This window comes from Drosophila persimilis, unplaced genomic scaffold (assembly GCF_003286085.1).
Source record: "Drosophila persimilis strain 14011-0111.01,24,50 unplaced genomic scaffold, DperRS2 tig00000002-arrow-pilon, whole genome shotgun sequence".
In the NCBI taxonomy this organism is placed as follows: Eukaryota; Metazoa; Arthropoda; class Insecta; order Diptera; family Drosophilidae; genus Drosophila; species Drosophila persimilis.
Window position 1 is genome coordinate 16,845,232 of NW_020825289.1, and position 23,325 is coordinate 16,868,556.

Here is a 23,325-nt window from a genome sequence, read left to right on the forward strand (position 1 = left end):
ACATTTCTATATGTACATATCTGCGTATGCGCGACTCCACCCTGTAAAATATACGTGGCGTAGTGTGTCGGAGTACAAAAGAAAAGCGACTCTGGCAGTGGCGTGTTTATGTTTCGGATGCGTTGCAAAATGACATCCTGTCACATTTCCCCACCGCTATGCGTGTGAAAGAGAGTGTGTGTGTGTGTGCGTGTGTGAGTGGGAGAGACATGGAGAGTGTCCATGTGCGTGCGGGTGCGGAAACCTGCACCACATATAACTACAGATATAAACGTGTGTGGGTACGCGACACCCAACTGCCAGTTCTTTACCCGGTCCGTCAGTATGGATTGTCTGCCTGGTGCCTGCCGCCTATAAGCCACGTCACTCCGGCAAGGGAAAACGGAAGAGGTGGGGGTGGAGGTGGAGGTGGAGGCAGGGGCGGAGGCGGAGGTGGCAACAGCTGCTCAACAATCGCACGTTTTATTTAAATTTCACGCACCCATACTTGAGCGAGAATGAAAACCATCACAGTGGGAAAAATTTAGCAAATTGAGTGCAGAGAAAAATGGATCACCACACCAGTTTTTTATGAATTTTCAGATACGTCATGCAATCAGAGAGAAAGTCTCTTATGAAAATGTATATCGATAAACTCAACCCCTCGAGTCAAGTCTATAAATCTAGTATTAAATATATAGATCCAAAGATATTTACATATTATACCGTCGATAGCCGAGCTTTTCTTCTATCACTTACAGTTTTTTTATTGTTAATTTTCAAAGAATAAAATGGATGTATCTGTTCATAAATGCATAATTACATATATAACCCTTACACTCAATTGATTGCTTCGTCGATGAAGTAGGGAACTTATATCCGACTGTTTATATTGCCTTTTCGCCGTCTTCGGCTGAGATTTTTTTGGAATGCCAGGAGTGTTTTTTCTCAAAATTTTCTTTCATAAAAACCTTCTCCTGGCAAATGTGACAAAAGTCGTTCTCAATTGATGAAACGCCAAACATTGTTCACTCTATTTTTATATAGAATTAAAGATAATACTCCCACTGTGCTTGGGCCACGTTGAGGCAGGTTAAATGAACAAATTCCTCCGCACACACGCCGGACAGCCACCCTGGAATTTCTTTCATCACACACAGAGGGGCGCACAGGCACACATGCTCACCGGCTGGAGTTTTATACGCATTTAATGAGACAATATTGAAATTAACATTATTTTTTATGATTTTGATTTTATAAGTAGGCACTTTGGGCTGTCATAAAAGTGCCGGAATACGGATGTACGGAATGCCGGGATGTGTACGTTAGTATGCGCATTTATAGCCGCTTTTGGAAAATAAGGGAAATAATAAAACTCCAAAATGGTCCACAGAGCTCGGGCTAAGCCCCAACAAGATTGTTTTCAGGTTGTTTGGCCATTTCGGGGCTGAGTGACTTGGAAAGCAGAGGCTCTAAGGACCTTATAAACGTAGGCCCTGAGAGTAGAAATTGAATGGCGGATTCAAAAGTTATATAACTCATCAATTTGTATTAATCCGATTATAATTCCTGTACATAGACATAAATTACTCCGGGAAAACTCTCTGCAGTATCTCACATTTAGACCAGCGCAAACACCCAGTCGATGCCCCAAAATGGATATAAATTATTTGCATACAATTTTAATGGCCACAGGCCATGAAGAGGGCTCAGTTGGCAATTTGGCTAAGTAGTGCCAAAGGCCACAGGTCGGGGACCGTAAGCCCAATCCGGCATTTGTGCAAAAACCGCAAAATACCAACAATTGGCGGCATATTAACCGTGAAATGCATCTGAAAATTTGTCAAACATACATATGTAACTACGAATGCTCGTACATAAAGCTACATATTAAGTATACATACATGGAAAGGGTAGAGTGAGGAGAGCATTTACATTAATTGCATTGGCCGCAGGTGGTCCATGGAGCCTCCTCTCCCCCCGCTCAAATTCAAAAATCCCCAAAGTGGTTTAAAGACTTAACTGCAATTAGAGTAATTAGCCCGATTCGATGTTAATTAAATTTCCGTTTATGTAGTTTGATTGAGTGGAAAATTATTATCGAATTGAATCAGAAGAGTATTCGCACCCAATCAACCAACCAGCCAATCGACTTACGCCACGCCAAGATCGTTCAGATTTTCGGCAAAAATGGTAAACTAGTGGAATAGTACACATGTGCATAACCCAAAGCACACAGTAAGGACTCTCTAAGATGTACACCAGCCCAGGCTCAGCAGTGAGGAGTAGAGTCAAAGGTCTGGACAGGATTCTAAGAACAGAAAATATAAGCAATATATCGCGATGACCACGATGATTCATTCGTGAGCATAACCCCGGATTTGAAACTTCTTTGTTGAAGCTCTGCTCCAGTTGAGTCTCTCATGTGCCAGGATCTCCACTGTTTTACATGTTTCTCCAACTTGGCAGGGAATACGTATGCTGGATTCCATTTTAAATACTTATATGTAGCACATGTAGGGGAGTAATATACATATGTACATTCTAGTATAATATTTTAGGGCAAAAACTTTCTGCAGCTTGTGGTTTTTGCTGCGGCAGGGAGAGTGGGATTGGCATTGGTACAAGGGCGAGACACACCTACGTTCATAAATGTAATGCAATTTCGAGTTGAACTTTATTTAATTGAGTATTTGGGTGTTAAGGTTGGCGTCGGCACACACAGATGCACAAGGGCACTCCACAGAGATGTCAAGTTTATGAGAATAGTTGGATGAGGCTTTCGGAGCTTTGTGGAACTTTGTCTTTAATTTTCCGAAGTGGCGGCACCACACAAGCCACTCGACATTTTATCTGGAATTGGAAACCCTCGAAACTATAATTTGCCCTGCTCTATTCCATATTAATCTCTGCGAGTGTACGACTCAGGAGCCATTCTTTGCCATGGGATATTCCCATCCGAAACCGAAACGTAAACATTTTTCTATGATTATTTCAATTGGTATTCCGATGCAGTAGAGTGCAATGGGAGTGTAATGCAGGTCATAAAATAGCTGGCAAGAAGAAGAGGAAGAGAGAGAAAAGCTTTTGTGGCAGGGGCCATAAAAAATGCTCAACAATAAATAAGAAACAAAAAGCGTTGCAGCCTCCGAGACGCACTCGGGCTTACATGAGTTTATTATGCTGTACAAGGCATTATCCTCACATGTGGGTCTTGTGTCCTGTGTGTGTGAGTGTATGTGTGTGTGTGTGTGTGGTGTGTGCAGTGAAGCATCATTTTATTTATGCTCATAATGCTGCGCAATGAATAATTATGCAAATTGTCCGGCTTCTGGTCAAGCTGCTTTGGTAGTAGTCGAATCCTTGACCATGGATACTGTCTATGCTACCCCATCCCTTATCTGCCTTGGCTCCCTTGGTTCCCATTGCAAATTGCAAGATTCTGCTAAATTAAGCAGACATTCAAACCAAACCACCCACACTAAAACGCAGAAAATATTGCGCTTTTCCGGGCGAACAGTTTCAAACGTCACTAGCAAAACAAAATAATTATCAGCAGTAAAAAAACAAAAACTTTGTACTTTTTCGCGCCTTTCCAACTTTTTGTGCGGCCTTTGGGGACGAAAGTTTCACTGCACCCTAGACTCCGATGCGATCCGACCCAGAATCAGAACCCACGCACAGCCTTTGGCCATTTCCCCACCAACTTTAAGCTTATAAAACTTGGGCAAAAGTCTGGGCGGATCAAGGCTTAATCGCCCGCCGCTTTATAAATCAAATCTTGAAATCAAAACAAAAAGTTTTGCCTTGGACAAGTCGGGAGTTTTCGAATATGTATGTATTTGGGTGCATAATATTTATTATCTCACAGCTGTTGACTGGCGAATAAATCAATATCGTATTAACTGCTTAGGCGGGCCACAAACTTTTACCTAAATACTGCCCCCAAAGCACATAAATAAGGAAAATGTCAAAAACTTTTCCTCTCTCTGCTGGCCGGAGGAGTCAGCGGCCCTGCTTGAGCAACAACTGAACTGGACAAGAAGCCAAATGCTCTCGCACGGGAACGGCGCCTGTCTCTGACACTTCCCTAACGTGTTCTTATACTCTTGCAGGGGGTTCTATGATTTTCGGCACCTAATTGGGATGGTATTACATTGCTGAGCATCATCAACATTCGAATCAATATAGTCCGTCTATTTCTAAAACTGAGTTGGATACAACGCTGGAAAACCAACAAATTTAGATCAATATTCTATAATTAATAATTTCTACGGGGTAATGTATTTTAAAAGGTATATAACGCTTCGGCTCGCCATCCTTTCATTCTTGAAATTACTCTCTATTAATTTGAGACTCGACCTCGATGTGGAGAAAGAAATTAATTGAATAAATCCGCGGCAGAACCTGAACTCCCATAGACTCCCCTTCTCAGTTGATTAATGTAAAACTCTTTGAGCTGCATACAAGTTTTAATGAAAAACGGCAGTCGATTAATCAGATCAAATGCAATCTATAGGATCCAATTACTTGCGCGACTCGAATTTCAGCCAGAAGCCATCCTTCGGCTGCAGATTGTGGCCCATGATATTGTCGAGCAGATTTGTCGATGTCTTTTGAGCAGGCACTAACCTGAAGCCCAGAATCAGCTGGTAGACGATAGACTTGAGCTCCATGAGGGCCAGTCGGCTGCCAATACAGTTCCGAGGACCCAATCCGAAGGGCAGGAAGGTGCCGGGCCTAATCTCATCCCTGCGCTCATCCGAAAAGCGCTGGGGATCGAAGCGTTCCGGCTCGGCAAAATTCTCGGGATCGTGGTGCAGAGGAAAGATGGGTATCTGCAGAACATCGCCCTTCTTGGCGGAGAACAACTTCTCCCCGCTCTCGTCACACAAGTCGATGTCTTTGTTGCACTCGCGATCTGTGGCTATGGATGGGGGCCACTTCCGAAGCCCCTCTTGGACAACCATGTCTAGGTACTTCATTCGCGTCAGTCTGTCGAAGGTGAGAGGCTTGCCATCCAGCTCCCTGTCGACCGACAGAATCTCACTGTACAGTTCAGACTGCACTTCGGGGTTCATGCAGAGCTCGTAGGAGAGGAAGCAGAGGGCCGAGGATATGATCTGGAAGCCCGCGAAGAAGAAAAGCAGACACTGGGCCAGCAGATCGTCATCGGTGAAATCTGCGTACCGACTGGAGTCCTTGGATTGGTTCACCAACTCAGCATGCCTCAGCTGCTTGGCCTCCATCAGCAGATGGATCATGTCGGGACGCAGCACATTGTGCTCCTTGCGATACCTCATGGCCACCTTCACTAGACTTGTGAAATAGTCAATCTTCTCGAAGTCCAGGACCTGAATGCGCAGCAGCTGGGGGAACGAAACACCAAATTAGAGACCCATTAAGTATCCCAGACTCACCTTCATTAGTCGCGGCATCAGGGCATGGAGTACAGCCTTGACAATTGACCAGACGCTAATCTTTGACAGGGACTGTCCGATTCGAAAGAATTCGTTGTCTTTCCGCCTGAATGAGTTCACGCTGAGACCAAAGGCGACGGTGGCAATCACATCGTTGGCGAAACGCGTAAAGTAATCCTTCATTTCCAGCTCAATGGCCCCGGTATTCGATTGTGCCAACTGCTCCCCAATATGCCGAACTGCCTCCTCGCTGCACGACTGGATTAGCTGGTACATGACCCTCATTTTGGTCCCAGTGAAGGCGGGGGTCAGAATGTAGCGCATCTCCCTCCAGCGGGCATCCTTCAGCGAGATGAGGCTCTTCGAGAGAATCGACTCCTGCACGTTGTTGTGCATGCTGTGGTGGTTGACGAAATGGTCGAACTCCTTGATGCCCACCAGCTTGATCAGGTCGGGATCGCGCAGGAAGATGAGGGGATCTCTCAGGGCGTACACACCATAGACCCTGCTCCCCTGGTACTGCATGTGCTGCTCGATCATATACTTCAGCACGGGCAGCCCCGTAAACATACCCCTGATTGGAATAGTGCCCAGAAGGGGCGTGGGCTTGGCGTGTGGCACGCCCCTCTCGGTGAGTATACCATATTTGGCCACGGACCACTTGTAAAGCAGAACGAGCAGCACGACGACCAGCGAGAGCACAACGATCCATTTTTCCATGATGTCAGAAAGCCTTAATTGAACCGCACTAGTGAAACGCTGGAAATTAACTGATACATACGATTATATTGATGATATTATAGAGAGCGGAGCTCTCTCCGCTCAGCTATCAAAAGCTCCGCTGAAAAGCTTGAGCTTTCTTCGTTGTGTTATCACACGATCGACTTTGAGTGGATTCCGGTCACTACTCATATCGAAATACGAAATGTTTTATCTGCTCTTAGATCTGAAATATTAGTGGCATTGTTTTATTTGGCGGTTGACTGCAGTGGCAATCACATAATCAAAAATTCCATTAGACAAATTGCTTTCGAATGGAATGAATTAAAACGCATGTGGTTCCATGTGGCATTCCCTATTTGCCCAATGAAAAATGAATTGAAATAACACATGTTCGGATAACGTTCATCCTGGCCATCCTGGCCACCCCTCGCCAGCCCTACACCGTCATTGATTCGAATAAGTTTCAAAAGAAATCAATATGCTCCCAATTAAATGCAACAAATATACAACCAAAATCCACAAAACCAGGAAAAAATTCTGCAATATCATCAGCAATTTAGGCAAAAACTGCATTCAGCTGGGAGTTGATGCAAGACGTGTGCCACAACAAAAATCAAATGAAAAGCTATTACGAATGTAGCATACCCTGTACTCTGTTTCCTTTCCTTATATTAGTGGTCGAAGCGGCTCTTTCTACACAAACAAATGCCTAAAAGCTATACATCCTTCTGGCCTCCGAATACCGTGTATAAAAGGCCAAACATCAAAGCCCTTTAGTGAAATCTATAAAAGGTCCTAGCTGGGCGAGTCAGCAAGGCATTTCATTGGAAACACACACCCAAGCAACTGTAAGCAATGTTTGAAGACATCCAATTGATCTACATGAACGTCTGCATATTGCGATTCTGGGCCTTGCTCTACGACCGAAATGTGAAGCGGTATGTCTGCATCTGCCTGGCTTCTTTTCACATCTTCACGCAGGTGGTGTACATGGTGACCACCAAAGAGGGAATCACCGGCATAATCCGCAACGGCTACATGTTGGTCCTGTGGATCAATACGGTGCTGAGGGCCGTCCTACTAATGCAGGATCAGGACGGCTATGTGGGGTTGATCCAGAGCCTGACCAGCGCCTACTACGATCTGGCGAGCGAGAAGGACCCGTATATCGCCGGCCTGCTGGACGACCTGAATCGACAGGGTATGTTGATGGCCAGGGGCAATCTGTTCTTTGGTGTGCTCACCAGCGTGGGCTTCGGCCTCTACCCCCTAAGCTCCAGCGAAAGAGGTGAGTGGGAAATCACTATCAATGATCAAATTGCCAGAGGCTTCTTTTTACATCCACCCGCAGTGCTCCCTTTTGGCAGCCGGATACCTGGTGTCGATGAGTACACAACGCCCTACTACCAGCTGTGGTACGTCTTTCAGATGCTCATCACCCCCATGGGCTGTTGCATGTACATTCCCTACACGAGCCTCATTGTGGCCTTCATTATGTTCGGCATTGTCCGCTGCAAGGCCCTGCAGTACCGCCTACGCCTCCTGGCCGTCCGTCATCCGGCAGGGCAGCGCAATTCGAGGCACCTGGCTGCCGAGATAGGCGAATGCATTCGCTATCAGCAGAGCATAATAGCGTATGTGGACAAAATCAGTGGCCTGACCACCATGATGTTCCTCTTCGAGCTGCTAGCCTTTTCCGTCCTACTCTGTGCGCTTCTCTTCATGCTTATCATTGTAAGAAGGCAGCGCGTTAGATACCTATGAGGCAATACATAGTAGTTCCCATTCTGACAGGTCGACTCCACCAGCCAACTGATTATTGTCTGTCTCTACATCAACATGATACTGGCCCAAATCCTGGCGCTTTACTGGTACGCTAACGAGCTGAGGGAACAGAGTCTGGCCGTGGCCATGGCTGCGTACGACACGGAGTGGTACACCTTCGAAATTCCCCTGCGGAAGAACATTCTGTTCATGATAATGAGGGCCCAGCGTCCGGCTTCTGTGAGAGATCTAACAAATATAAAAAATGGACTTTAATTTGACCTTGACTCCTTTAATGTTTCAGATATTGCTGGGAAACGTTCGTCCCATTACCTTGGAACTGTTCCAGAATCTACTCAACACAACTTACACATTTTTTACGGTCCTTAAACGGGTCTATGGATAAACTTGTGGAAATAATTCAACTTATGCATGATTGTTCATTTAGTTCACATATTGCACATATAATGGGCATCACTTGAATTGAAAACTCCGTTCACAATTGCGCACATTTCACAATTGAATGAATCATGTTAAAACAAAAACTGATTTTATATATATTACAAATAAAAATAGCCATGCTCTACTCAATTGTTGTACCTGGTATCTGAAGAGTACAAGGGTATATTGTATTTTATCTGACCTCATAAAGTCGATAAAGCCGACACCACTTCAGCGACCGTCCACCATTTCAGGGACCCCAACACTTTTAATATCAGGTGAAATTTTTCCTGCAATTACAGCCAAAAATAGAGTTATTCTAAGTCTCTAAGGGTATCTTAATGGTCGTAATAACGACTAGACCTCCCGCTGCTTTTGTGCTCTTTCATTTTCTGCATTTCGTTGTGGTTAACGCTGCATTTGCCACTTTTTTCACACTCTCTTCCAGTACTAAAAATATATATACCATGAATGTATATAGCAGGTAGAGCAGGAATCAAATAGGAAAGATGAAGAAGACATGGAACGTGCGCGATAAAAAATTTGTTTGCTAAAGTTGTCAACGAACTTTTTTGACTGCCATCCGCTGGCTGACAGGTCGCCGAGGTGCGAAAGCTGCCAAGCAGGATGCAGCCACGGACAGCCGGAGGGCAAGAGCAGGAGCGCCAAAGGAGCCGAAGGCAAGCAAATTTCAATTTGCTTGACACTGTGCAGGTGAAATGCGGAAAATGCACTCCGCAAAAGGAGAATTAAGTTCATTAAAATCTACGTAATGATAAAAAAACTTTCATTCAGTGCTGTACAAGTTGTACAGTACAACAGATAAGCTACACCACAGAAATATTTTATGTATTCGAATTAAATTTGTCTAAAGTGGCAAAGGATCCTTTAAATGCTTTACCAATGAAAAATCCGTCCTCTTTTAGAACTGCCCCTAATGTTTGGATCTGTTGAATTTCCATAAGGATTCCATTAACCGCGCTGCCCCACATCCGAATTCCGAGTGGCCGTACTTCTTCTAAGACCTAAGGGGAGTTTCCCTTTTATATTTGGGTAATTTATCAGAACCCTCATTCATTTTCCCCTACACATATAAACTTGGACAAATGGTTTGAAAGTATTATAATTGATAACTTAATAGAGACCAAGGCCCTGCATGATCGAAGAAGTGTCGTAGATTTCATTGACCGAGCACAGATTGATGAAGATCGGATTGCGGCCGCTGCGGCAATCGGTGGCCGACCTATCGCCGCTCTGGTAGACAGGGGCGTTCACATCGCTGGCCCGCACAAAGTTGCAGGTCATGTACTGGTGGACACTGATCAGCCACCGACCCGCCTCGTTGCTGGTGTTGCGGGACTCCCGCAGGATGCCGCAGCCCACGTGAGTGGTGCTGTCACGCACGAGCTGTGTGAAGTAGGCAATGCACTTGCTGATGCGCAAGTGGAGAATTCTGTGAGAGTCAAATGAGAGGTAGGTTGGATTCGACAGAGCCCCTACCTGCTGATGGGAGGACTGTAGGCTATGATATCGCGCATGGTGCACTCCTTGTACTCGGCAAACATCTGCTCCAGCGTGGCCTTGATCACCTCGTCCTCGGTGTGGTATTCGACCGTACGATCGGTGGCTGAGGCAGGATCTGGTCGTTCGGGGGATCCCTGCCAGCCGCCCTCGGCCACCACCTGGGCGACGTTGCGGAACTGCTCGCTGTTGCGGCAATGATCGTTGACCAGGGCGCACCGCTTCACATTCAGCTCGGCAAAACTGGCCAGCTCCGGGTCCCACTGGAGCGTGGCCATGCGCGTGGCCGGACTGAAGCCCAGCAGATCTCCTCTGGCGATCCGATCGCGGTACTCGTTCAGCTCGTTAAGAATCATGTTGCGACGGGTGGGCGTGATGCGCACCACATGCGCATCCGGACTGCAACTGTCCGCCAATTCCTGCAACGGTCAAGGCATTGTAAGAATTGAACACACTGGCCATTACCCTACTCTTACGCCAAAATTGTTGCAGGCGATGTGCTTCTCGGGGCCGGGACAAAGCGCAGGATCGCAGTAGTCGAAGGCCTGCGCTACTGGAGTGCTAGTGCTCCAGAGCTGCCACAGCAGCAGCAGCAGCCACTTTGTGTCCAACATCTCGATGAGGCAGCCAACTTAGCCAGCTCTGACCTCGCGGGCGGTCTTTTATAGAGTTCGACCCCAAATCGATTACTGGTCAGGCGGATCTATCACTTGACTCAATTCGACACCCCACCAGCCCCGATTCGGTACACAGCACGTTCTGGAAGCAAAGACCAATGCAGTGCCAACTCTTCACCACTTTATTCATTTCCTCACGTCATTAAAATAACGCAGTCCCTTCAATGTCACCCACATTATTGGCGTCGACCACTTCGATACGATCGCATAGGAACGCATAGAGCTTGCTCTTACCGGTGCTGCACTTTTCTCCGGGAATGGTGGCCACCTCGTAGTGCGGATTGCTGTTCACGTTGGCCCGCGAGAAGTGACAGAGAAGGGTCAGGGTAATGGTGTCATTGCCGCCCTGATCGGACTTGTAGCGAATGGCGCAGCCCATGCGATTCCCATTGTCCTGGAGGAGGGGTATGTAGTGGCCTACACAGACTCTAGAGCGAGCATGGGATGGATGAAGGGTAAATGAGACTGCTCGAGCCGAGAATCCATTCACTCACCCTTCGGCCAGGGGCATAATCCTATGATCCTTGTCCATGTGGCAGCCTAAGAGATCATGGTATAATGTGGGCAGAAGCTTGTTCACCACACGACGGGCGACATTGCTGCGCCTCTCCATCGTGGCGCTTAGCTGGGTGGTGGACACATAGTGATACTTCTCAGTGTTTGCGCAGAACTTGCCCTCCATGCTGCACTGACGCACCAGCAGGCTGGCCAACCTCTCCAGAGTGGTGTCCCACCTCATGGTTGGCATGCGGCCAGCGACCGAAAAGTTGCCCACCCCACTGGCCACGTAGTTCCGCATGATATTTATGCTCTGGAGAATGCTCTGCCTCAGGCCGCCGTTCACAAAGATGATACGATTGCCCTTGCCACAGGCCGGTGCGAACTCCTGCGAATGAGTTGAGAGCTGCACCACGTGTGTCCCCTCATACACATAAACATACCTTGCTCTCAATGCAGCCCACGTGGTTCATCTGAGGTGAGCAGAGATCGGGTCTGCACAGGTTCTTGCTCGCCACCGTGGGCTTCTCTTCAAGAAATCCCTCTGCTGCGAGGAACAGCACTGAGAGCAGAAGTAGTGGGCAAATCATTCGGTAGCACCTTCCGTTTATCATCGCCAGCGTGGCACGTATAACTCAGATCGCGGATCAAGCTAATTTATTTACTTTATTCAGTGCTATCGGTGTGACCGATTCAATGGAGGGTGGCTAATTGCAGAGCATTCGCATTGACATGCTCATCGGGCGAGCAGAGACCCTGGTAGGTGGCATGTGTGCCAGAAGAGCACCGTACGCCCGGATGCGAACTCTCTTCGTACACTCGCTGGCTGGCAATCTTTCCCCGCGAGAACTGGCAGAGTACTGCGTAAAAGTGCTGGCTACCGCTGCCGGCATGCCGCTCAATCAACGCACAGCCAATGTGGTCTGCCTGGTCTTGAACCAGCTGGGTGAAGTAGCCGCGGCATTTACTGAAATCGAAGCTCGTCTAAGATCATTCGGTCCAACCCATCACATCCAGCTTACCCATCTTTCGGCGGCCTCTTGGCGTTGATGTGATCCGTCGTACAGCTCTTGTGATCGTCAATCCAGAACTTCAGCACATACTGCAGAACCGACTCTGCTGTCTTCTCATGGTGCACCCATCGAGTGCTTCCATATATGTAGGAAACATATTTGAACGCTTTCGTATTGCTGCAGTACTCTTGCAAATTATCGCAGCCTCGCAGGGCGAACTTGGCCAGGCCTGCCAGCTCCTCGCTCCATCGCAAGGTGGTCATCCTGGCGGCTGGGCGGAATGGCGGGTATCTCCCCAGAGCTATGCCATTGCGGAATGAGTTTAAGCTGGACAGCAGCTGGGCCCGGAGATGCATGGAAAACTTCAAGATGGCCGCTCCAGCTCCACAGCTCTCGTCAAAGTCCTTGCACAGAAAAAGTTTCCACTGTCCGCCAGAATACGTAAATTCTATGCGAACTTACCCCATAATTCTCACAGGCAATGTGCTTACTCATTGGCGGGCAGAGATCATTGCTGCAGTAGTCAGTGGATCCCACCCCATCGCTGATCAGGAACAGACAGACCGCTAAGCTAAGCTTGAACCACATTTCGAGTTAAGAATCTGGCTCAAATGAAGGCCACGCATCCCAGACTGTGGTCGCTTGAGCGGAAAATTACACGGAAGTACTTTAAAGAAGCGTGAACAAAGTGAAAACGTTTGGCCTTAGAAATATCTCACGGTTATTATCGCGTATAACATCTCTCTGGAGAACCAGGAGTGGACCAGGTAAAACCAGCTACCGCTCTGTCGTTCCCTAACAATGTACATATGCCTTTTTTTACCCTTGACTACCGATTTTCTACCTAATCAGGCCCATTCAGTTGCGAATGGGTTTCCAATCACAGTATAAATACATCATTTACATCCTAATACTTTAAAATAAATAAATCAAAAATATAAACAATATTTTACTCTATCACTTTTTACCCTCTCATTCTACGAAAACTGAAAGAACCATTTAAGATTGCAATCAAATTCCTTTAAAACCACTTTATTAAATTATATCAAAAGCAGCAATTGGGCCAGCACTCGACTCAGCCGGAAAAAATATCAGAATCATTCCCTATTATCTGATAAAAAATGGTATATTTGCCTCTCCACTGCAATTTCATTTTTATAGCAGCAGATCACTCTTGGAAATCGAATAATTAAAAACTTGTTCACACTTCTGGTTTGTTTCTGTTTTTATTTCATTTTTTTCCCCGATAGTGCACATCGGAATATACAGAATCGCAGTCGAGTGTAGTTGATGTGCACTTCGTTTTTATTATTTTTTTTTTTTGTTTTTATGATGTTTAACATTAGCACTTCACGTAATTGTGTGTGGGTGTGTTCATTTGTGTAAGAGTTCCTTAATGTAGATATATAAATTAATATTAAGCTTAGGCTCCTGCTAAGTCTATATGTACAGATACATACATCACAAGGAATATAAAAATGGCTTTTTCTGCTGTCGCTTTTACTTTGGTTTTCTCATGGGAGGAGAGAATCGAATCGTTGACTAATGTGGAATTCACTTTCGATAATCAGAGTACATACAATTCATAAAGAGATGTATAAAAAGATACAGAACTAATGAAAGCGTATATCGACAAAGAAAAAATGGTATCAAAAACTTTTCCTTAAATCATTTTCAGCTGAGGTCTCCGGCTCCATCGTTACTGCCCAAAGTTGGGATTGTAGGGCGACTGCTTCTCATAGCCAGCGGGCATCACACTGGGCCCGGGACTAGCAACGGCCATATCGTATGTCGGCGGATTCATATTGGATGCTCCCGCCCCAGGATACGGGGGATATGCCACGCCATGCGTTTGCATCCTGCAAATGTGGAAACAAAATATTAATATTTGCATTTCATTGGAACTTTTCTACGACTAGGACCAGACCAGGGCCCTAGAGCATAGCACCTACCCTGGCAACGGCATCGGCATCTGCTGATGCTGCTGTTGCATCGGCATGGGCATCTGAACAGTCACATTGCTGTAGAAGAAAGACATTGATATGCTTATATGGAAAATGCATTTTGATTTTGCCAATTATTTGCACTTACCCAGTGGTCTGTGCCGGATATGGAGCGGCGTAGGCATTTCCAGCCGGATAGCCAGGCGGGGGCAGTTGCGTAACAGGATAACCGCCAGGGGCTGTGTGTGTAGCGGAAGTCACCACTACTGGAGCTGCAACGGCAGAGATTAGAATTGTGAAATTAAGAAACGACATTCTAAGCGATCGAAGTGTTGATAAAGACTTATGCATTCCGATGGAATACAAACCGCTCTCTATAAGAAACCTCAAAAAAATCTGAAAGCTCCATCAACAAAACACAGATGGAGTCCCGGACTGAGAAGCGTCCAGAACCAACTATTGCGTTTGCAACGTTGTGTCCTGGCTTCTAGGAGAAAATAATTAACGTCATGGTCAGGAAAACGATACGATAAATACGAAAGCACAGCTTTTCGTCCCCAACACAGATCGTATCTAATCAATTCCTGAAAATAAGCTACCAGATAACCCATTGCGAACTCAGTGGTGACTCATATGTTCGTAATCTGTATGCCACAATATTCTCTGACTATTGCTTTGTATTTACCACATTCACTGATTGTATAGCCAACATTTCGGGCAGCCTTCTGCTTGCGTCGTATAAGAACCACAGCCGTGGTAACGGTGAATATAGCAAAGCCGATTGACAGGCCAATCAATAAGTCGGACATTTGCGATTTCTGGACAGGACTGGACGAAAACACAAACACCTTCCGATCCCTTACGAACGAAACTGAAAAGCTCTCATATGAAAGCTCTATATTTTCAATACTCGAAAAGTGTCTAATCAATGGCCGAGTATAACCGAACCGATAAGCGAATACGATGACTACGATCTATCCATGAGCACATATTATCTTTCTTTCGTATAGTTTTTGGCTACGATCAAGGCATGGTGAAATTCGTTAGCCGAACGGGGAACCCCCACTTCGATTGTTACCGTCATTGATTGTGTATCCAATATTTCGGTTTGCCTTTTGCTTGCGCCGTATGCAAACCACAATTGATGTAATGACAAATATCGTGCAAGCGATAGACAGAGCTATGAAAAACGCCAACATTGCGAGACGGAGAACACAAACACCTTGCCGTCAGGTCAGGAAACGAACTGAAAAGCTCTCGTATGACAGCTCTATTGTTTCCCACACCCAGACCGTGTCTAATCAATGGCCGATTATGGCCACGCGATAAGAGATTACGCCTTGGGGTGACATACACATGTTTACATTTCTTCTCTGCTCTGTGATTCCAAGGGATAAGTTTCAGCAAAAAGTGTAGTAATAATTATTTACCCATTCTCCTAAACTTCTTGGCCAGACAGAACAGTGTTGTAAACATAACAACGGAGACTAACAAAAACACAATAAATGAAATAATGGGAATCCAAACGGAGTCCATTTCGAGTTAAAAAAAAATTCAATGCTTTCAGTTGGAGCACGCGAAACGAACTAATGTTTTTATGGCTGCTAACCTAAAGGCAAAATTGACTGATACGGAAATTGGCTGATTGATCGCATCAATCTATTTTGGGAGGGAACCCCCTGAGACCCACCTGCACATTTGGTTAGCTGCGCCCTTTGATTGCGTCCGCGGGTGAGAAATGCCGCTACTGAGGTCAGGAAGAAGACAGAGAATGTGAAGAAGAGTATCCAGTATAGGCCCGAATCATCCATGATTTTAATACTTTAGAGCGACATTCACGGCCTCAACAGTGCACAAAGACTAAACCCAAACTGCAAAGCTAAAGCCGCTAGATTCGCAGTTGGAAAAGTGCCAGTAATGGCCAAAGAAAAGGGCAATCGCAATCATAAAGATATCTTATCAGAACGCGCACTCGCACTCGCACTCGCAGTAAAACTACCCGTCACGGAACTTACGGAGATCGTTGAGCGCCTGAATGCGACGTTGGCGACGTCCCAAATACACTGCACTGACCAGAACACAGCTGCTCACGGAGTAGAAGGTCAGCTTGATGAGAAATCGCATAACGTTCACATAGAGGTAGGTGTGGTGGTAGGACCCTTCGGTCTGGTAGTTGGCTTCCATCGTTAGGTTGCTCATATTTCGTTTTAGATCACGTCTCTGGCCACGATCCAGGCATAGACCACCACCAGAGCCACCAAAATAGACAAAGTTCCAAGCTCGAATGCCAAGAACTTACAATTCAGATGCAATCGCTGCGAAATTCTCTCGATTACATCGAATATGGTGGCGTTCATGTTTACAGGGTTCAACTGAACCGAATGGTTCACCTAATCATTTTCTCGATGGCCCAGCCATATGATGATTAAGTGCGACACATTAAGGTTCTATTTGGTAATTAGAAAATGATTCGAGTTGGTAAATAGTAGAACTGGAAGCAATTGGAAGAGTACAGCAGTGTCATTTATCAATCACAGTCTGCTATCAGTGTGAAAATACAATAAAACCCCAGAGTCATCGTCTACACTCTAGTGGGGATTACACTTCCTTAATCTTTAAGCTTATATTTATAGCTTAGGAATACTCTGTTATAGAATACATGTCAGAGCTCTGTGGGACCGTTTCCAGAAATATTCTTTAGTCCACAAAGAACTGTATCTACATTGGTCGGACGATGCAAAAAGGTCACTTAATGATTATTTCTAATGTGTTTATGCTATTTAATGAAATAATTTACTTCATCGTGAATGATAATAAATATATATTATCAGGTAATTTCCTAATTGCTTCGGCACAATTATGGTTTATTAGAGGATTCATTATATCAATTATTAAAATGACTCTTCATATGTGTAAATGTCACAGCTTCGTCCTGTCTAGTTGTCGGTTTTTGCACAGCCAAATGACCAAAATGCAGTTACGATCGTATGTTCGATCGTCATATATCGGGCATATATGGTGTTTCTATTATAAAATAAAAGTCTTTTATCAAATAGAATCACTTCCCATCGTATTTCTTAGGCAATAAATTAATTGTCATACAGGTAGCCGATAGCCAAGAATGTTTATAGTGGGAAAGTCCGAAATCGCCCCAGAAGCGAGCGGCGCTCGTATGATCGAAGGCATGAAAAGCTAACAAGAAAACGCTGAGTGACGTCATTTAAGAGCATTGCCATGCCATGACCAGATGCAATTCCGGTTATCTGACGTAGAGCTTTTTTCCATTTGCTACTGGCTCTCATTTCGAAAAGGGAAATAACGCCGTAGCTTTGCTCCGTATCTCATTTAGATAATCCATAGAAAACGTTGTGACTAATACACTGGGGACATCTCAGTTTTCAGGAATATTTATATAAGAAAATATTCTGTATTCACGTGAAAGATCATAACAAATAACATTAAGATGGTTTTGAAAACCAATTTTGTATGATTATCGGAGAGACATTTGAAACCGTTTTACATATTCCTTGAAGTGCCATTATTTGCAAGGCTTTTACAGGTTGAATTACTCACGATCCGTCTTTTGACGTCTTTCCTTGGATTTTTTGACACAGCAGCAGCAAGAAGCACAGACCAATAGCACTAGAAACGGCACGAAAGCGCCAATGTACGCCACATTTATAGCCACAATATCATCATCCCAAGGAACGAAAATGAAAAAGTTCATGGCGGAATAACCCGTTCTAATACGGCAGAATAACCAGATCAAACTAAGTGAAAGAAGCTCACTGAATGCTCAGATAAGCAAGATCTTTGCCCAACTTTTAGATAAGATAAGATTAGTTGTCCCTATATGTACGTGATAGTCCATTGTCATACCTTCCTTCTTCCGTCTGCACCAAACCCTGCAGCAATGCAGGCCGGAACAGATGATTACGATTACCACTATTTTGATAAGTAGAAAGGGAATGTAATTCTCAATAGCACTATGTGTCATGCTGTAGAACACGAAACAGAAACTAAAAACTAAAAAAAAAAAACACGTTTGAATGCAACGAACTGAAACTGGCGACTGATCAACTCTCTAGAGAGTCGAGTCACTCTCGCGCTCTCTCTTTAATGGGGAATCACGACATTACAAACTCACTGGCAAAACACAGAATCTGTTCGTAGATTTGCAGGGCAACGCAGCCACGTAGACACAAGCAAGCTATCCAAACGGCGATGAACACCATCGCGACTGCCAATAGCAGGAGGAGGGTCGTCCAAGCCATTGCATCTACAAATCGAAACTGGTTGCAACAAATGCAAATTAAATGAGGCCATTCTTAGAGGCAGGTGCAAGAGCAACTGCAACTTCTGGCCGACTTGGAAATTAGCTGGAAGCAGAAACAGTTGCCGATAAAGTCCAGCTGTGCAACAGCCGGAGTGCACATTTTGTGCCAGGAGCTCGAGGCACGTCAGCAGCATTCCCAGAAGAGCAAAAAGGATGATCCATCGCCGGTAACATCTAAGCCCCCTGCCCTCTGGCAATCGATTGATGAACAATAACTTCAACAATTACGAGAGTGTCAGGGAATCAACTATGCAAACAGTTGAACAACTGTTTTTTGTGGTGAACCTGCATCACTTTTGAATCAATTAAAAACCCAAATGAAAATTTAAAAAAAAAACAGCATGCTTTTGGGGCTCGGTGAAATCACGAGCGGGAAGGGGACTTCACATACTCGTACCTATATGGCAGAAACAAATTGAGTGGTAAATGTTTTTCGACGCCGAAAGAGCTTGATGAGTCCTTGTTTTGAAGATACAACCTTCTGAGTGCCAAAAGTGCTGCGAAAATATTTTAAAACGTTTTAAAATGGGTATTTATCTTTTCGGTGAAACAAAAAACAAAGAAACCATTTTTAATGTTGTGTTGTTGTTCTTTTATAATACGCTAAGAATATAAAATGTAGCCTAGGTATAATGTATTTGTATATTATATATTGTTATTCTTTCTTGGTTAAATATTAGCTGATGGAATAAAAAGTGCTTAAATCGAACAACAAAGCGAGGAATTGACACTCTTGACTTGTAGGTTAATTTAAGGAGAATTTAAGAAACCGGAATCGGTTTCCAACAAGAGTTCTTCAGATAATCAAGCCACCCCTTCAAAGGTACAATTGTCTATTATTATTTTACAATTGTTCACAATCATCATTAAGTTTAATCCAAATTCAAGTCGAACGAAAGCGCCGTGTAGGTGAGATACTAACTTGCTTCAATGACACCCTTGTCCTGTGTTCTTTGCTTTCTCTTACGGATGGCAGAGCGTATTATGACCGTCAGTATTGCACAGAGAACAATCACGAAGATCGAGCACAAGACAATCGTTGAGATCGTCAGATCCTTTTCACCGGGCACATGCGGCATCTTTTGCTTGGGATATATTCGATTATGGTCTCTTTCAGTCTTTAAGAATTGTCCGTTTGGATTCAAACTACTCCACTGAATGGCGAATATCGAAAGCGTTCCTCTTGTTCATTGCGCAGACGTTGGACATTGACTGAGTGACCAGTGTGGCCTCCGTATAGGTTTTTGTAAGACTCCCCAGACGGACTTTTTGTATCCCGCCTGAGAGGGGTTTCGGGGTCGGAGGACCAGATAAGATATGGGGCCGTCGCATTGGCTGTGACGTTTAGCCCGTAATGCGATTAAACTCTCCTGATACCAAGCTGAAAGAGAGCATGGAGCCGTGGGGATCATAAATACTGTCAAGTGTACAGCGTATTTACAGCTTGAAACCTACGTCAATTGTTCGAATCAATCAAAAGAGAAGAGTTTTATTCCGAGTTCCAAAATTATATGTACATATGTACATTTGTCGTATGTACATACATAGAGAAACCAGAAACCACCCTCAAGTTGAAGCGATTATCACCTTCTTGTGAGTAAAGTGTGCGCTGCCTACTTCGCACAAATCTTCGATCGGCTTAGACGTCAGCAGTAATCAAGTTATTAAATTACGCTTATCACAACACGTGGAGGGGGATCCAGGCCAGAAAAACATCACAACTCCAGATGTTATGCATTCTTTGTCTCATAAAGTCTTCTAAAGTGCTAACACAACAAATACTCTGTTTACACCCCATTGTTGGTATCTCATTCTATGTTAATAAACTGATACTCATGAGTACGGACATCCTACCCTTTCCCACAGACCATTTTTCTTGGAATACCGATTGTTGTCTTAAGAAAAATAATAATAATTCTGTAGGAGTGCATCGATTGAATCAGGAAAGTCTGAGGCGAATTTCAAATCAGAGCTTCATAAATGGAAGAATCACCTACTAACCATTGATCTGCACGGAAGGAAACGTTTCTGCTTTCCCATACCAGACAATGGTTGAAACTTAAAAAATATCCCCTTCAGGATTTTCGCTTCCACCTTACAAAACATTGTAATCTTAAGTGTTAAACAAGTATCTAATCACAACTAGTCAAAAAGTTGGCAACACTATAGTACCACCAGGTACTCATTTTTTATATACATATGGACTTATAGTTCTGTCCCGATATTTTTTAAATTTTTGAAGCTAAAATAATTTATACAATGACTCATCATAAATTCGAGAAAAATTTACCAATCTAGAGATAGCCGAACTATTATTTCAATTTTATTAACCCAAGAAATTTGTATCCCGCACAAAACTGCTTAGCATTAAATTAAAAAAAAAAAAAAGTATAAATGATTTTTGAGTAAAATTAAAACCATTTTAAAGGGACATGCACAATGCGCAACATTCCGAAATTAACCACATTGAAATATTGTCTCAGTTCTCGATGAAACGTTCAAACTTCTCATTTTGACCCTTGCCAATGGAAAATGTTTTTTCGCCCACGCGAAATTGTTTTGTTCATTCAGACTATAAATGGATCATATCGAAGGATCGAAGCATGTTTCTGCGTCTTTATTGCTAATAATGCTAATCAAGACAATGGTACATATATACCTTATGCGTTCTACGAATTCAATGTACCTCTGTACTCTTGGATTAAAGGGTAACAAAAAAAAAATGTTCCTTAAAATGAACAACTTGGTATAATTTATTATACATTTGCTATCTTTCATACTTAATCCTCCCAGATCAAGAAGATACATAAATCGACTCTACTAGACGCATACGAGTTAGTTGACGTCAAAGGTTTTTCAAGGCAGATTGTCGAACAGGACAAAACACACCCTAATCGAAACGGGAACCCACATTTATAATTTGTAAATTAGAGCGATAATATATATGTATACATTTTCTACGGCGCCCAATGCAAATGGCGTCTTAAGTCTATGCCACTTGTGAGCACTACGATTAGATTTTAATGGCTCTTGTGTTTGAAGTTGTTCCCAGAATCAAACCACATTGAGCACCGATCCGATCATCTGATGATGACAATTTAATCACTTTTGTTTGCTCACCATTCGAGACTATAGCACCATTGGCCAGACGCATTCGACGGGCCCGACGGATGCGTATCAGAACTAGGATCAACATCACTATGAAGAACACCATCAGAATGGGGAACCAGATGTCGAAGTATATATAAATCATTTCGAGTGGGTTTTTTATGCGACGTGTGGGTTTTAAAAGTCAAGTGAGTACTGCAGGCAATTACTTTCGATGTGTTCCAGACATGTGCCATAGATATTAATGGAACCTACATACAAAGGACGGTATGTACGTATGTGGTTATCTATTAAAGTAAATCGAAGCGATATCGAGGTGGTGCTACTGGGTTTGAGTCAGCGGTAACTTTCAAATGACTTTGCGTCAATCTGCCTATAGAATCTGACGGATATTTGCAATGGTTTCCCAAAGACAGCGATAGCGACCGTTGATAGAACAGATCGGTTTTTAGAGGTAGCAAATGCTCTGCTCAGAGAGTGGGAATAGTAGTAGATTTATAGTAGGAGACTCCCGGACAGCCTGAGGCTCCAACGCGAATCCCAATCTATACGCTCGATAAGATATGAATATATAAAGTTAATTAGATAATTATTTATACACTGATAAAGCAAATTACCTATATATACACATACAAATATAGAGCTATAGGGCAGAGAACATAATTGATTTTGTTTACGAAGCAGCGTAGAAGAACACACTTGATTTATAAACAAAAAGAGAAACAAAGAAACTTTTGGGGGAGCTTTTCGATTATGCCCCTCTTTTTGCAATCTCTTAGAAAATTCACTTTATCACTAATCCGGAAAACAACGAAAACACAGACGTCACATGTCTGCTGACTCCAGTGAAGGGGCTATGAGTCATCGGCGCTCTTATCTGATTAAGAAATTTGATCTATACTCACTGGAGAGCACCGCGCCTTGGCGCCTGCTGGTGCAGCAGTAGCCGCAGCAGCTCATTATGAGGAACGTCAAGACAAAGAACATGAAAACGCTCCAGAAATCCATGGCGAAATCGTCCAGGTCGTCAAACTCGAAGTCGTCCACTGCGGATTTCACATGTGAGAAAAGATTGCGCTGATGGGGGAAGGGAACTTACGTTTGTTTAGATTCTGGGGCTTAAATATTCAGCGAAAATTCCACTTGTTGCAGTCGGCGGCACAGCGATAAATGCACTCTGAGCCTTAAGAATTCTCTATACACACGTGTACTGTTCAGTCCTCTGAGCAATTTCACTGGCGATACAAAGCACGCTTCTATTTTAATCAATTCAAATAACAATATCTAATCAACGCTAATCTCAAACTCCGCTTGCAATAATTGTTAGCACGGTCGGGTTAGTGTTGCAAGGTTTCGCAAAGCTTGAGGTGTTTTCCAGTACTGCCAAACAGTACTGCAGCAGCTGTTCCGTCACACTATCGAAACAAAATAAGTATAAATAAAAAGACACCAGGGCACTTTTATATTTTCTTAACAGATTAGAAAATGTTATTTTCAATAGCTATTCTTATATGTGTCAGTTTAAGACCACATCGGGCTAATCAAACACCTATCGATAGGTAACACTTAATATCAGTGTTGATTGCCTGTACCTTTCTGGTTTTTGCGCTTTGGCTTCATTTGTTCCAACATTATTTAAGAAATACCCCAATAAAAGGGAGTATTTAAGATAAGCAAATCGTGTGGAAAATTTATGTTTCAATCGGTCAAAATTAAGTGTTAACGTATGCAAGTCCTAGCTAGCTAGTAATATTACATCGAATATCAAAATCGAGGAATATGGTTTCCAATCCTTAACCCATTGTAGACCTAGGGTGTAACTTAATATTTCACCGAAAGAAAATATTTGAAATATATGCAGAAAATAGTCAGTTTCATTTTTAAAGCTATCGAACCTCTATT

General features: G+C 43.8%; 6 protein-coding genes across 19 annotated transcripts; 1 reads left to right on the plus strand and 5 right to left on the minus strand.

Moving 5' to 3' along the window:
* Window positions 1–4,383: 4,383 nt before the first annotated feature.
* On the minus strand, window positions 4,384–6,151 carry LOC6592365 (probable cytochrome P450 9h1). Of its 2 annotated transcripts, XM_026985610.1 has the most exons (3): window positions 5,400–6,151; window positions 4,510–5,348; window positions 4,384–4,438 (listed from the first exon to the last, which is right to left on the minus strand). In XM_026985610.1, exons 1-3 carry the CDS (start codon window positions 6,117–6,119, stop codon window positions 4,411–4,413), a joined length of 1,587 nt encoding a protein of 528 aa, XP_026841411.1. In that variant the 5' UTR covers window positions 6,120–6,151; the 3' UTR covers window positions 4,384–4,410. The 2 variants fall into 2 exon arrangements, with proteins under 2 accessions (XP_026841411.1, XP_002017970.1); XM_002017934.2 differs by lacking the exon at window positions 4,384–4,438 and having other exon boundaries at window positions 4,445–5,348.
* Window positions 6,152–6,977: 826 nt separating this feature from the next.
* On the plus strand, window positions 6,978–8,350 carry LOC6592364 (odorant receptor 49b). Its single transcript, XM_002017933.2, has 4 exons — window positions 6,978–7,410; window positions 7,474–7,856; window positions 7,917–8,126; window positions 8,191–8,350. The coding sequence occupies exons 1-4, from the start codon at window positions 6,978–6,980 to the stop codon at window positions 8,290–8,292; spliced, it is 1,128 nt and encodes a 375-aa protein (XP_002017969.1). The 3' UTR covers window positions 8,293–8,350.
* A 1,084-nt stretch (window positions 8,351–9,434) lies between these two features.
* LOC6592363 (venom allergen 3) lies at window positions 9,435–10,462 on the minus strand. Of its 2 annotated transcripts, none has more exons than XM_002017932.2 (3): window positions 10,325–10,462; window positions 9,828–10,267; window positions 9,435–9,759 (listed from the first exon to the last, which is right to left on the minus strand). In XM_002017932.2, exons 1-3 carry the CDS (start codon window positions 10,460–10,462, stop codon window positions 9,462–9,464), a joined length of 876 nt encoding a protein of 291 aa, XP_002017968.2. In that variant the 3' UTR covers window positions 9,435–9,461. The 2 variants fall into 2 exon arrangements, with proteins under 2 accessions (XP_002017968.2, XP_026841876.1); XM_026986075.1 differs by having other exon boundaries at window positions 9,435–9,780.
* Window positions 10,463–10,605: 143 nt separating this feature from the next.
* On the minus strand, window positions 10,606–11,635 carry LOC6592362 (venom allergen 3). The gene is made up of 3 exons (XM_002017931.2): window positions 11,467–11,635; window positions 11,020–11,411; window positions 10,606–10,953 (listed from the first exon to the last, which is right to left on the minus strand). Exons 1-3 carry the CDS (start codon window positions 11,611–11,613, stop codon window positions 10,668–10,670), a joined length of 825 nt encoding a protein of 274 aa, XP_002017967.2. The 5' UTR covers window positions 11,614–11,635; the 3' UTR covers window positions 10,606–10,667.
* A 35-nt stretch (window positions 11,636–11,670) lies between these two features.
* On the minus strand, window positions 11,671–12,939 carry LOC6592361 (venom allergen 5). The gene is made up of 3 exons (XM_002017930.2): window positions 12,499–12,939; window positions 12,046–12,440; window positions 11,671–11,990 (listed from the first exon to the last, which is right to left on the minus strand). The coding sequence occupies exons 1-3, from the start codon at window positions 12,622–12,624 to the stop codon at window positions 11,717–11,719; spliced, it is 795 nt and encodes a 264-aa protein (XP_002017966.1). The 5' UTR covers window positions 12,625–12,939; the 3' UTR covers window positions 11,671–11,716.
* Window positions 12,940–13,235: 296 nt separating this feature from the next.
* On the minus strand, window positions 13,236–22,672 carry LOC6592360 (protein shisa-5). 12 transcript variants are annotated; one of them, XM_002017929.2, is made up of 5 exons: window positions 22,523–22,672; window positions 22,329–22,469; window positions 14,128–14,251; window positions 13,989–14,057; window positions 13,238–13,895 (listed from the first exon to the last, which is right to left on the minus strand). In XM_002017929.2, the coding sequence occupies exons 2-5, from the start codon at window positions 22,429–22,431 to the stop codon at window positions 13,736–13,738; spliced, it is 456 nt and encodes a 151-aa protein (XP_002017965.1). In that variant the 5' UTR covers window positions 22,432–22,469; window positions 22,523–22,672; the 3' UTR covers window positions 13,238–13,735. The 12 variants fall into 12 exon arrangements, with proteins under 12 accessions (XP_026842065.1, XP_026842060.1, XP_026842056.1 ...); XM_026986264.1 differs by lacking the exons at window positions 22,329–22,469; window positions 22,523–22,672 and adding an exon at window positions 19,238–19,409 and having other exon boundaries at window positions 13,236–13,895; XM_026986259.1 differs by lacking the exons at window positions 22,329–22,469; window positions 22,523–22,672 and adding an exon at window positions 17,859–17,991 and having other exon boundaries at window positions 13,236–13,895.
* Between the last annotated feature and the right edge of the window lie 653 nt (window positions 22,673–23,325).